The following is a 14,581-nucleotide window of genomic DNA, read 5'->3' on the forward strand; positions in this document are numbered from 1 at the left end:
TCTCATGGGTCGTGAGATCAAGCCCCACATCAGGCTTTAAGCTCATTGGGGAGTCTGCTTGAGATTCTCTCTCTCCCTCTCGCCCTGCCCCTCCTCCTGCTCTCTCTCTCCCTCTCAAATAAATAAATAAATCTTAAAAAAAAAAAGGAGAAGAAGAAAGCTTAAAGCCTAAGGAGTTTCAACCACAGTGACATTTATTGTGAAAACAAATAACCAGCTAGAGGGGATTAGTTGGCTGGCTGGCTCAGTCGGTAGAGCATCCAACTCTTGATCTTGGGGTCATGAGTTCAAGCCCCACATTGGGCATAGAGCTTACTTAAAAAAAATTAAAAATAAATAAATGGCGACACATCTGTACAATGGCAAACTCATTGTGTGAAAACTAACAAGGCAGAATATTGAATTGCATGGAAAAATGTCAAGTTTCAGGTTACAAAATTATTTTAAAGTCTCATTTTTGTTAAAAAAAAAAAAAATACACACAAAGGGGCACCTGGGTGGCTCAGTCAGTTAAGCGTCTGACTCTTGATCTCAGGGTCATGAGTTCAAGCCCCACATGAGGCTCCACACTGGGCGTGGAGCCTATACATACATACATCTATATATATATTTAAAACCCCCCACACATGTTCTTTTAGGAAAGGGTAATTCGCATGGTGGGATTGTGGTGACTTATTTCTTTGTGGCTTTTCCCCCCACACGCTTGGGGATTGTTTGCAGCAACTGTCATGTGCAAGACTCCCGTGCCATCCTCTGCTTCTTTCCCCAAGGTGTGCTGGAAGACGGACTCTCCTCCAATGGTGTGCCCCGATCTACAGCCCCAGGTGGAATCTCCAACCCAGACAAGAAGATGAGCTGTGGGACCCAGTGCCCGAATCCCCAGAGCCTCAGCTCAGGCCCTCTGACCCAGAAACAGAATGGCCTTCGGACCACGGAGGTAGGTCACAGCCACAGAAGCCACTTGGTTCTGGAGAAACGGGGAGAAGCTTGCTTCAGAACAGGGCCACGCTGAGATGGTGCCCAGGAAAGGAGCAGTGACGGCTCCCCATGCCAATGGAGAGTCTTCTACTCCACCCATGGGAAAACTGTTGCAAAGGCAGGACCCCACCCTATTCCCATCCCTGCCTCGAGGGTTGCCATGTTTTGTTGAATCAGCAGAGATGGGCCCTTGCTGTCTGCTCTCTAAAGGAAGCGTGTGTTTGCTTAAATACAGCTTTGTTCGAGGATCCCTTCAGCACAGCTCTCACCATCTTCATACTGAGGATGGTACTGGGCACAGGAACCAGTCTGGGGCCAGGCAGTGGGCAGGGAAGGAGAGAGAGAAGACAGGTGTGGTAGGAGACAGGCCAGGCGTTTTTACCTCACACCCTCCGCCGAGGCAGGCAGTGGGAGCATCCCCACGGTGGTGGTGGTGGGGGGGCTATCATTGCAGAATGTGGTGGCAGCATCACCCTCAGACTGTTAGTGTTGAAGAAGAGGCAGGGCTGTGGCATCACAGAGCCAGGGGGCCTCCTTTGGAGTCTTTCCTTTCTCCCAGAGCTGTTGTGGGGAAGTGCTCCCCCTGCTGGCCCTAGCTCCTCCCACGGGAAAGACTGCCCTTAGTAGGCCCACCAGGGGTCGGCCTCCTCCCTCTTCCTTCCTCCCCCACCTCCTCATCTGCCCCTTCCCCACCCTCCTCAAAGTCCACTGCTTACCTGATGCTGATTTTCCAAACCTACCCCCCCCCCCCAACTCTCCCCTGTCAAAATTTACTGGTCCTGTCCCCTCAGGCCAGGGCCACCTGTTTCCTGATTCTACAACTGGTTCTTTAATGATGGAATTCTTGCTAGGTTGAGTGAGTTACCTCCCTAACCCTTGGTTAGAAAACTTGTTGCCAATTCAGCTTTAATGCTTGTTAACTAAGTGGCCTGGCAGGAACCACTTAATCTTTCGGAATCTCAGGTTCCTTATCCACACAATGGAAATAATAGCACAATGAGAGAACAGATGGGCCCGCTCTGTGTACACTGAGAAGTGTTGTGAGACAGGCAGTAGGGATTAGCAGGGGATGGTTAGGCGCACGGCACCCAACAGGATGGAATGAAGCACTGGGGGTAGCTCTTTAAGACTCAAGAAAGACGTGGAGGGGAGGGGATAGACTTGAACTTGAGGGTGGCCCTCTGAGGGTCCTGGATCACCTACTCGGCCTGTGCATGAGCTGGCCTTCTAGAGACGTGAGCATCATTGCCTGTCCCCCAAGGGTAGGCCCCACAGAACTATGCTCAAAAGCTGGGTGACTGCTTTAGCGCAGGCCTGACATTTGTTCCGGAGCCTCCTTCCCACGCATGTGCCCTCACTCTTTGAGTCAGGCTGGGTCCTGGTAGGCAGGAGGCAGCTTTGCCCGGTGTGTGGCATGATCCATACACTGGCTTCCTGCCCCCCCACCCCCAGCATTCAGCCCTTTAAAATTGTGCTCCGCAATTTACAAAGTGCTTTTAGGTCTGCTGGGGCATTAAATCCCCCCAAGAGCGCTGTAAAGTAAGCATCATCCCCAATTTATAGAAAAGGAAACCGATTCATTTGACTTATGACATGAGTTGTTCATGTAAGTGCTGGAGGCGGGTGCCACCCACCTCCAGCACTTGAAACAGGCCGCTGTTATAAAGATGGAGCAGAGAGATGTGAACGGACTCTTTACTGAAGAATAAGGGATTGGTCCCTTATGGCCGCGGTAATGCTGCATACCAGAGCACACCAGGCTCAGTGGCTTCGAGCAGTCAGCTTTGGTTTCTCCCCTCACAATCAGTTGCAAGTTGAGTGGCTAGGCCTGACTTTCGACCCCAGGCTCCACGTGTAGTTCCAGCTGTTCCGTGTATATTATTTTGGGAATCGGGCCAGAAAAGCAGCATCTCTGAGGCATGTCTTCTCATGACTACAGTAGAGACCCAAGAGGGCAAACCCAAACTATCCGAACCCATTTCATGTCTCTGCTCGTATCCTGCCTGCCAACCTCCTCTTGGCCCAAGCGGGTCACATGGACAAGCCCAACATCAAGAGGGCAAGGAAGTACACACTGTCCCCAGTGGAGAGACAGCAAAGGATTAAGGGCAATCATGCTATCTACCACATAGAACGTACATTCAGAAAAACGCCCACATCGGGCGTAAGTGCAATGAATCTTTATAAGGCGACACACCCATGTAACCGTCATCCGTGTGAAGACAGAGAACATTCTCCGTACCCCAGAAATCTCCCTTGTGCCCCTCACCGTGGTGACTGGGATGTGCCCGTCACTGTCCACCCCTGCAGCCTAACCACTCTTCTGACAGCTAGCTAGATTCTAGACCAGTTGTGCTTATTTTTTAGATGTTTGTAAATGGAACCATATGGTATGTGCTCTTTTGTGCCTGGCTTCTTTTGTTCAACATGGGGCTGGTGAGACTCATCTGTGCTGTTGTGAGCTGCAAAGATTTGCTCATTTTCATTGTTATGTGTATCCCATTATGTGAATGTAACCATTCTATTGAAGGACACTTGGGTTGTTTCTGGTCTGGGGCTTCTGTGAACAATACAGCTGTTAACCTTTGTGTGCATGACTGCTGGTGGACATTCATTTCTTTTCCGTATATTCCTAGAAGTAGAATTGCTGGTTCATAGGATGGGGTATATTCGACTTTTATAGATACTGACAAGTAGTTTTCCACGCTAACCAGCTTTACACGCTAACGAGCCGTGGATGAATTCCAGTTATGGAACATAAGAATTTAAAGCCAGGAAGTTGGGGCCCCTGGGTGGCTCAGTTGCTTAAGGGACCGACTCTTGATTTTGGCTCAGGTCATGATCTCAGAGTCCTGGGATAGAGCCCCACGTCAGGCTCCACACTCATCAGGGAGTCTGCTTGTCTCTCTCCTTCTGCTCCTCCCTTGCTCTCTCTCTCTCTCAAATAAATAAATAGATAAATAAATAAAATCTTTTAACAAATACATAAATAAAGCCAGTAAGTTGTGCTTAGTCTTCCTTAGGCCCGTGACAGCAGCCTTGCAGGCAGGCATAGGGCACTAAGCACTTTGTTCTATTATCTCACCCAATGCTCACAATGACTGTAAAATGTTGATATTGTCACCAGTTGACAGAGGAGAACGGAAACTCAGCGATGGCCGAGGGAAGCAGCCCCCGCACCACACACACACACACACACACACACACACACATGGTGGGGCCCCCCCTGGAGGCGGGGGGCGCGGTGAGGAGCTAGCCCACCTGACCAGCACATCCCTGGGAGCAGGTGGTACCCGCTGATAGGCCATCCATGCAGGTTGTTTTCACAACCCGGGGAGCAATGGCTGTGGTGTAGCCACTTCCCAAACAGGATCAGGGAGCAGCGGGTTTCGGTTCTGAGTGTTCAGACAGTTGCTCAAGGGCATCAGTGGTCTTTGTGTCCTGGGATCTCACCAGCCGCCAGACGTCTTGCGCCCCCCCAAAAGCCATGGCAGAGGTTCTTCTACCCACAGTGGTGGTTTACAAGCCAAGCTTACCTCTGATTGAAGCTCCCGTCAGCAGCGCTATCTCGTCCCAACACAGCTCTCAGCGGTGAATCTGCTCAAGGAAAATCATTTTCTTCCTAAACCCTCCAGGGCCTTTGACATACCTCTTCCTCGCTGCTCCCCTATACTCTGGGCCAAAGCTTCCTGCCTTTTCAGTGACTGGCTCAGGCAGTATCCACTCGCCTCTTCTCTCTTCCTCTCCCCCCCCAAGATGACCTATTACCATTTCACCGCTTTCCCCTGTATGGCATCCGGCCACCGGGCTGATGGCTTTGGGCACTTTCTAAGAGCTGTCTTTCTCCAGAAGAACCCATTCATGAAGCATGCATCTTTATGCACCTGCCTACATTCCGATGTAGAAAACAGGTCTGCATGTTAGAGGCAATCCTTGCTAGGCCTGGAAAAGTTCTGCTCGGTTCCTATAAGCACTCCTTGGATTCATTCGTGTCATGTTCTTCCATGGAGGGCCATCGAGGTGCCAGGCACTGTTCTGATGCCAGGGACCCAGGGGTGGAAAAGGAACACGTGTCCTGTGCTCTGAAGCGACTGCCAATTTTAATGGGGCTGAGGCTGGGGGGGGGTCAGATACTACAGAATACATGAACAAGGGCTTCACCGATTTGAAGCAGTGCTGTTTATTTCAAGGAAATAAAAGGCCATTAATAGGGGATGGCAACTCCTCCCATTAAGGTAGACACCTCCGCACACGTCGCCCTGCTTTCTGGAGGGCGCTGGGGACAGCTAGTGGGGCTAATGGCTGTGGGTAGCAGCATCTCCTGCTCTGAGCCCCTCGCCACTTCATGTCCCAGCAGACAGACCATAGCTTCCTTCTTGCAATCCCCTCGGCCCCTGTCTCCCGCCTGGTGTGAATAGGTGCTAACTAGCGAGAGGAATGTGACGGTAAGGATATTCGGCAAGTTGGAACTGTCTCGGTGGAGAGCTCTTTCTCTTTCTCTACTGTATCTTGGGATTCCTTCCAGTCCCTCGGGACCTTCCTGATGTCTCAGTGTCTGAGAAATCCTTGACTGGGTCTCCTTCCCCCAGCCTCTTCCCTGAGCTTGACAAAAACCCAGGAGCAAGTCCTGTAGCTGCTCTTCTGTCCTGCTAATTAATCGTTCAGGAAACTCTGGGCTGCCTCCAAACATTTGCTCTCCAGGCTGAATGTGCCGTTTCCTCAGCCTTAGGACTCCTGTTTTTCTCCCCCAGAACTATCTCCTCAGGTATTCAGCTAAGGTGGAAATGTATGTGTGGATACAGCTCTGAGCAGATGAAACTTGAGTGTGTGGCTGGCCTCCCAATGAGCCCGCATGTCTTCGGAAGCTGCATCATTGTGAGTTACTTTATTATTCTTGACAAAGGGGCCAGACCGTGCCGAAGAACTCCACCGATGTCCTGACTGGTTCTCAGCAGAGGAGCTTCCTCTTTCTGCTCCTGCCCCCCCCCCCCCCCCCCCCCCCCCCCCCCCCCGCCCCAACCCAGTGTCTGACCGGTGGCCAGCCTCGGTCCAGTCGGGGAAAGATGGACTTCGGCCAGAAACGGCTGTGGCCAAAGAGGGAGGCCTGCTCCAGAAAGGAGGATAGGATAAGCCCAGAATTTCTCTGGGGTGGTGGTAATAGGAGATATATGAGAAGTGTTTGGAAAGTAAATATGAGTTTCTCCTTGCAAAACAAAAACATGCCGTTAGAAGGAGGGAGAGGGGCGCCTGGGTGGCTCAGTTGGTTAAGCGACTGCCTTCGGCTCAGGCCATGATCCTGGAGTCCTGGGATCGAGTCCCATATCGGGCTCCCTGCTCAGCGCGGAGTCTGCTTCTCCCTCTGACCCTCCTCCCTCTCATGCTCTCTGTCTCTCATTCTCTCTCTCTCTCAAATAAATAGATAAAATCTTTAAAAAAAAAAAAAAGGAGGGAGAGAACAAAAGAAACCATTAAGGAAAACCAGAGAGGGAGACCTGTCAGAAGGGCACTTTGATGCACATTTTCGTTTGAGCCTGGGAAAGGAGGGAATTTAGCAGTATAGGGATGTGGAGGGGTGTGTGTGTGTGTGTGTGTGTGTGTGTGTGTGTGTGTAGTGATTTCACTACCTCCATATTTGCAGCTATCTATCTGCTGGCTGCCACCTTATATACATGAAGAATTGCAAGACTCACTATTCATCTAAGGGTCTGTAGAAACACCAATCCTACTGGAAGACTCTCAGGGCAGAGACCTCCTTATTCGTTATTCCCTTGCCCCCTGAGCCTACTTCAGGGTTATGAATCTAGTATGTACTCACTAACTCCTTGGGACCTTCCTGACATCTCAGCATCTGAGAAATCCTTGACTGGGTCTCCTTGATTGAATGAGGCTGGCCTAGAACTTCACTAGGATTAGAAAGTTTTCCCACAGCACCACTCCTACCCGGCGCCACCATCATATGATTGATGACTGTACTGTGGGATCCCCAGTACTTTTCTCAAGCAGGTTCTGCTGCCTTCCTAGTGTTTGATCTACCTGAGGTTCAAGTTGAAAAGCAACAACTCCTTTTGGCACTTGCTACCAGGTAGATCTAAACCCCTATGCTGAGTAGCCTAAGTGAGTACCATGCACGAGGCTGTGGTCGGCACAGGATTTGCTCCAGGCTTGGGGGGTTCTGGAGAGTTTTGCCTGAGGCGTAACCTGACCCCTGCCTTTGGAGCCTAGCATCCTGGCCCTGGGTGGAGTTGCTACGATCAAATGTTTCCTGATGACCTCGAATGAATGCCATGAAGCAGCAGCAAGTAAAATCACAGAATTCAGGAATAGCTAGATGTTAGTTGTTATCTGTTTCCCTTTAATGGGACTTGACTGAAAAGAAGAAAAATGTCTTGAGTTGCAGCTGACAAGGCTCAGTCTTTAATCTTTTGGGAAGGAAGAGGGGGGAGCTGATATTTTCAGTGTCTACCATGAGCCAAACACACTGCATATGGCATCATCTTTACCCCTCACTCTAAGGGGGAAGCAGCGTTTCCCACTGGGGAAAACAGGCTCAGGAAGGTTAGGTATTTGGCCAACATGGCCCAAGGAATAGTGATGTGGCTCTGTTAGACTTAAAACCCAGATCTGTCTGCCTCCAAACCCCATGTTCTTCCTTCCCATTACCAAAAAACAGTGGAGAATTCAGAGTAAGCTTTGGCAGAGTTGTGGGAGGCTGGATGTGGGACCTGGGTCCACCATCTTTAGTTCAACCCACCGTCTTCATTGACATTGGCCTTGGGCAAATTATGTTGGCTTGAGTGAATTCCCCTGTCTCATTGGGAAAGGGAGTGCAGTACTATTTCTGGCTGTCTCTTACGGATGGTGCAAGAAACAATCAATTGTAAGCATAATGTAAATACTGTATGAAAGTTCTAGGGCAGGGCAAACAGGTGTGCTATTCCCAGGACACTTTTTTGTCTTCTTTCTGAAGATTTCTTTTTATACATGTGCTCATCAAGTTATTTGTTGGGTGTCTATTATGTGGTAGGCACTAAATTATATTCTGGGGATATATTCTGGTGAATGCAACACACTGGGTCCCTACCTTCTTGAAGTTTATAATCTGATGAGGATGTAGAAAATATGCAAGTAAAAAAGCAAATACATAATCCAAACCACGGTTAAGGCCAGGAAGGAAGTAAAGAATACTGGGAGAGAGAAATCATTAGCTGTGTTACCCCTGGGAAAAGCACAAGTGTGGCCAGAGCATAACAATGCCTTTCATTGTGCCTTCTCTACTCTTTGAATTTCTTTTACTATAATTCTGTATTGATTTTATAAATAAAAAATACAGTTATAGAAAAATCGATGTCTGCTAAATCATAATCTCAGTAAGCCTTGCTTGTCTTTGTTGTGTGTGAGGAACTGTGAAAAGGTTCAGATGATCCCGTGTTAGGTATAGATGTATTTGTGGAGTCAAAGTAAAGTTGAGAACATCTGTATTCCCATGTTGGGGGGACGTGAGAAATGGTGAGCAGACTCAGCTGCACCCCTGAGTCCAGGCACACTGCCCTTACTTCCATAGAGAACGAGCTGGGTCGTCGACTTCTAAAACCCCAAGAGAAACAGGTTCATCTGGGTTCGAGGCTGCCAGGAAGTTATCACGGTCAATCTGGTTACCCTTGAGAAACGGCAGCCGATAAATTACTTTTAATTAAAGAGGCAGCCTCAAGAGGACTAAAATCCGTGATTCATAGAGTTCTAAACCTGCAGAAATGCAAATGAGGCAGAGGGAAGAAGAGAAAAGCTGTAAAGCTGAGTGAGAAACAAGAGGTGGCCCATTAACAAGAGTCAGTGGTGATAAAACTCACAAAGCAAGAATTTTAGAAGTGGGAGAAGGATTGAATGAGCAGAGAGCCACAGAAGAAAAAGGTGCCAACTAGGTTTCTCTCATCACTGAGTTGCAAACCAGGAGATTTTTTTTTTTTTTTAAGCCAGTAATTGCAAATGGGACATGTTTTCTTTTCCTGTAGTTAAATAAAGGGAGTGGGCTGTGAAATAAAAAGGTTTGGCTGGCTGAGAAGCACATCATAGGGGAAAAGGCCTCTTCTACACACTGTCTGAGGAACTAAATAGGAAAATTGTTCCGTGTATCCCGATAGCTCTTCTCTTGTAGGAGGGCAACGCAACTTCTCAAGAGGGCTTCTAGAGAAAATAACGTGGCATTGTAGTTCTCTTTCTCCCTCTCATTTGGGCTTGAAATCTGAGATTTCCAAGTTGTACCTAGATTCCAGCAACGACCCCCCCGCCCCCCGAATGTCTGCATTGCTCTTTCATAAGGCACTTGCAAGAGAATGCCGCGTTGTTCTGTTTAACTTGATAGAGTTCATACAGCGTGATTATTTGAGAGTGGACTCGTTTATGGCTTAGAGCCTGTAGCCACCACGGGAGTACAGAACTTCAGTTGCCCTTTATCCAAATGCACACGGCGCAGGCTTACCGTGGGTGTTGTTTAGAAGAAGCTGCAGCAAGACCCATAGTTCTGGTAGAATAAGAAGGTTTGCAGTTGAAATTTAGAATGTTTGACATCATCATTTTGCAAATAGAATTAATGGCAGCTCTGACTGGACTGACCGACCATCCTGGTTTGCGGGGGCCTGAGCAGGTTCCCAGAACGGACGACTTCCAGTTTTAAAACGGGCCAATCTTGGGCCAGCTGGGAAAAGTTGGTCACCCTATTAATGCTGAGTGACATGCTTAATTCTCTCAAAAAGGCCCACAAAGAATCAGGCATTAGTGCCCCGTGTTTCAGGTAAGGGAACTGAGACTGAGAGGCTAAAGCAGCGTATCTTGCAGCAGCTAACTGGTGACAAAGCCTTGCCCTAAGGCGAGCTCTGTCTGGCCCCAAAGCTTGTGCTCTAAATAATGCCACTTTGGATGGGCTCTGGATATCCAGATTTAAGAAACTGCAAAAAGAAAAAACAGAAATTGCCCCGTTGTTCTTGAGATTAAAACCATACATATTCTGTGGCTGTTCTGGGAGTGACTATTGTGTAGCTTTGGATGCTTAAACAGGCAAGGAAATGAAGAATCATCCAACTATTGAATTTTTGCTTATATTTTTAAGCTTAGAAAAGCAGACTAAAATATAGAACAGAGCATTTTCTGTGTATAATCTTTAATAACCTTTTGTGAAATCTTGCCAGGAACTCTAAAGAAAAGCAGTTATACTGTTTGGAAAGTTTACATTTCCATTCTGGAAAGCTCTCTTCCTGCCTACCGGTTTGAGGGGAAAGCTGCTGTCAACTTGGCTCATTTCAAATAAAGCCTGTGTCTCCATTCCATGCCCTGTCCTCAAGGCCTGCATGCAGCAACCCCCGGAACGCAAAGCAGATGGAATCGGCCTCCTAATTGCCGCACTTTTCTTTCTTTAGGAGACAAAATTGGTTGTGGGACTTTAGGAGTTCTCTGCTTTTAGGGAAAAATAAACCCATCAAAGTCACTGCTTACCCTGGTGCCAGTTCAGGCTTGGAAGAGCTGAGAGTAAGACTAAGTCCTTAAAACAGCATCGACTTCTGGTTGTTCAAACAAGGGCGCATTGACAAATGCAGTGTGCTCATTCATTCATTCATCCACTAATTCAACCAAACTTCAATAGAGAGCCTGCTCTGTCTCAGATGGTGCCAGGCACTGGGAACATGAAGAGAACAGTGAAGTCCTAGCTCATGACATCAACGGACAGGACTAACATTGCATATAGACAAAATTATCCCCTAAACGCCCCTCAGATCACCCATAAAGTATTCTTAGGTCAGGTTCCCTAGAAGCAGAGCCCAGGACGAGGATTCTTGTGCAAGCAATTGATTGAAAGAGTAGTCTCAGGTGAAGCCCGTATGGTAGTAAGGGAAGCAGGAGGGGCAGAGGACCCAGTTCAGCCTTATATGAGCTCTGCTGAATCCCACATGGAGCCTGATCCCACAGGGGCTCTGGAGCATGAAGATGCCATAGATTTATATCCCCTCAAGGCAAAATGGCCAGCCTTTTGTATCCCCAACAATCAGACATTGGCTTTGGGCTGTCTCCAGGAATTAGTGTGTGACCTCTGTCGCATTTCTGAGCAAGGTGGCTCTGATCAGATGAGGGCAATTTTCTTTTTTTTTTTTTTTTTTTAAAGATTTTATTTATTTATTTGACAGAGAGACACAGCGAGAGAGGGAACACAAGCAGGGGGAGTGGGAGAGAGAGAAGCAGGCTTCCCGCCGAGCAGGGAGCCCGATGCGGGGCTCGATCCCAGGACACTGGGACCATGACCTGAGCCGAAGGCAGACGCTTAATGACTGAGCCACCCAGGCGCCATGACTGAGCCACCCAGGCGCCGAGGGCAATTTTCAAAACATGGGTGCTGCTGTGAGCAGTTAGCTGCCAAAACTCACAGCAGTTGGGGGATGGATGCAGCAGGCATGTAAGAGAATCTGGAAGGGGCATCCCAGCAGCTACTACACAGGATTTATGTGACAGGTTACAAACTACAGATCATTTGTTAGTAAATCAAACAGGCCAATTTCTTTTTCTCCAGTGGCCCCATAGTCCACCATGTCTTTGGATGCAGTACAGATAAAGTAGTTGTCTTGTATTCGGGGGTCATACTATATTAAGAACATGCATCTATCCACACTCACACCCGGCATGGGGAGATGCTCACGCCCTGGGAGCTGCTCCCTCAGATCTGAGGCGGACCGTGTTTTCCAGGAGGCAGACGTTGAGATGTCAGTATACAGGATGCTCATCGGGCATCAACCACTGTGGTGAGGACGGATGGAAGCAGGAGTGGCCAGACGGAGGAGGTGAGCCAGCCAGACGCAGGCTGAGCAGCAGCTGCAGCTGACCCCGCCCCGTGGGGGCCTCTAGAGCCTAGCGCCTTGTCAGAGCTGGCCTGCTTTGTGTCCAAATGGCCAGGCCTTTGTACCCCCGCATTGGGCCACCCTGGCAAGGGCAGGACCCGGGGGAGGTGGCTTTCTGCAGCTGAGCACCCCAGGGGGATACCTGGAAGTTATTTACTGACTCCGCTCCCAGGAGCTAGGTACCAGGTCCTCCTGGACTGGGGATCGGGCGGCACCTGTCTGTCCATCACTGTGGGGGCAACTCCTGTGACCCCTCCCGCGCTCGCTCCAAGCAGTGGAGCAGAACGGGCACAAAATCACTCCCCACTAGTTAAAGTTTACTCTTGAGGCGGGACACATGTAGTTGAAGAACCTACAGTTTAGTCAGTGCTTTAGTATTTAATATGAACTCTGGACTTTTATCATTGGTTTATCTTCACTTAGAAGTGGATAATCTATCTTACTTTCTGCTTATTATACTTACTAAATCTTTTTGTGGTCATTTTTTTTTTTAGAGTTTATTTATTTGACAGAGTGAGAGACAGCCAGAGAGGGAACACAAGCAGGGGGAGTGGGAGAGGGAGAAGCAGACTCCCCTCTGAGCAGGGAGCCCGATGCGGGGCTCGATCCCAGGACCCTGGGATCATGACCTGAGCCAAAGGCAGACACTTAACGACTGAGCCACCAAGGGCCCCCGTGGTCATTTTTTTTTAGTGACAGGCATTATGCTGAGTCCCTTAATGCATGACCTTATTTAATCCTTACAATAATCTGGTGAGATAAGTACTATTAATATTCCCTATTTTACGGATGAGAAAACTGAGGGTTAGGTTAGAAAAAAACTTGCTCATGGTGGAATTATCTAGTCAGTGTTTGAACCACAAAGTCTGTCTGGCTCCAAAGCTCCACTCCTTCGCTGCTTTACTAAAGCTAACTGTGAAACCTTCCACACTACCCCTTGATGGACCTTAGCGATTAATGCATTCATTCCGCAATGTTTTACTGAGCATGCCTTATGCCAGGCTCTGTGCTAGGTCAGTATTAGAGTTTCAACAGAGAAACCTCTGAAAAGGAGTATATATGCATGTGTTCTCGTGGGTTCTTCTTCCTGCCTCTGTGTGTGTGTGTGTGTGTGTGTGTGCACACGCGCACGTTTATGTAACAATCTCAAGAGATGAATGCAAATTTGAATATTTTCTACTAACTCAATTCATGATGTTAAACTTTAACAGGCTAAAAGAGATGCTAAGCGAATGTCTGCAAAAGAAGTCACCATTAACGTTACGGACAGTATCCGACAGGTGGACAGAAATCGAAGAATGGCGAAGAACTGTGTTAACTAGCAGAGTGTTCTACTAGAAGGGCGGACAGACTTCTTTGGTGCCCTCCACATGCTGGACCCCATCAAGGAGTCTCAAAGAAGTGGGTGGCCCTTGCTGGGTGTGAAGAATGCTGCTGCTTGAGACACTCTTACCTGGCAGGCCAGTGGCCGCCTGGGCTTTTGGGACATTCTCTGCCTCCTACTTACCACGTTGATGAATTGGCACAGTACTTGCATAGGGTAATAAGCTGCAAATGTGCAGTTTGCCTCTTTGCAACTCCTGCAGTGTGGTCTGATGGAAAAGTGGTGAGCGAAAGCCACAGGTGGGTGATGAAACAGAGACAAGTAGGAGTAGGTTCCCTGGTGAGAGATGCTCACGTGGGTTCTGAGCTCTCCTGCGCGTGGTCGTGTGCGCTGTTACAGGCCAGCTAGTTCTTTCGTTTGTTCCTTCCGAATACCGCCAATACCGCCATCAGAAAGCTTACCGTGTTCACTTAACAGCTGTCTTTCACCCAACTGCAAACCCAGATATAGGAGAAATCACGAACCAGGAAAACTCCCGGCTCTACTTGTTTCCTTAGCTCAGTAGGAGACAGATTCAGATCCCCTGTCACACAAACTAACCCCCCCGACACCCACAGCGTGTTTTGTGAGCTCTCCATGAGGCAGTCACACCCGTTTCTCATCTGCCTTCCATGTCCGCCCCCCATACCGGTGTCCACGTCAGCCTCCGTACCACAATACCGCGGTCACCGTGGTCCACGCACCCAACCTGGGACGCCCTTCAGGGCTCAGCCAGACACCGCATTTACAGAGCTTTCCAGGTCTCTCTGCTTGTGCTCTTGGTGTTTGTTCTCTCCAGTTGGGTCGTTTGCAATTGTTGATCAAAGCGCGGACATAGCTCACAAGAGGGCGATGATCCAGAACCCACCAGCAGCATACACGGCTTCGCTCTGGCCTCTCGACCACGGCGCCAGGACTGTGCCATGTGCTGTCTGTGAAGGAGCTGCTTTAGAAAGCCCGGACCTGGTTGCCGTGCAGTCACGTTGACGTGAGACTGATGCGCCCCGTGTTAGACATCAGAGGTGGGGAAAATGTTCTTATCTAACATTTCTTTAAACATGTTCAGGTGGAAGTACTTCCTCCAAAGTAATGTAACATGATTTTTAAAGGACTGTTAACATAGCCTGGATTGGGAAAGGTAGGACTAAAGATGTACCAGACGGTACCAATAAACTCCGTGTTTAGCAGAAATAGGCAGCCTGATGGTGTGTTTATGTAATATGGTCCAGAGAATTGACGTGCCTAGATTACAATTTAGAAACAGCCTCATGACCTGCCAATTTTGTTATTCCTCAAACACAGGAAAATAGTGCCCGTCCTTCCTTCCTTCCTTCCTTCCTTCCTTCCTTCCTTCCTTCCTTCC

General features: G+C 48.7%; 1 protein-coding gene across 7 annotated transcripts in view; it reads left to right on the forward strand.

Annotated features, from left to right (window-relative positions):
* The window catches only part of BAALC (BAALC binder of MAP3K1 and KLF4), an 84,180-nt gene that overhangs the window by 61,713 nt on the left and 7,886 nt on the right, over window positions 1-14,581 (forward strand). For 4 of the 7 annotated variants that reach the window (XR_004300818.1, XR_004300817.1, XM_032415495.1 and 1 more), the window contains 2 exons: window positions 771-937; window positions 13,067-14,409. Coding sequence is in view for 2 of the 7 variants with exons in the window: in XM_032415493.1 (XP_032271384.1) it covers window positions 771-937; window positions 13,067-13,177 (278 nt within the window). In the remaining 5 variants the exon portion in view is untranslated. Of the gene's footprint in view, window positions 1-770; window positions 938-11,703; window positions 11,799-13,066; window positions 14,410-14,581 lie in introns of those variants that run through there. The other 3 variants (XR_004300815.1, XR_004300814.1, XR_004300816.1) reach the window with 2 other exon arrangements.

This window comes from Phoca vitulina, unplaced genomic scaffold, assembly GCF_004348235.1.
Source record: "Phoca vitulina isolate PV1807 unplaced genomic scaffold, GSC_HSeal_1.0 scaffold18, whole genome shotgun sequence".
Taxonomy (NCBI): Eukaryota; Metazoa; Chordata; class Mammalia; order Carnivora; family Phocidae; genus Phoca; species Phoca vitulina.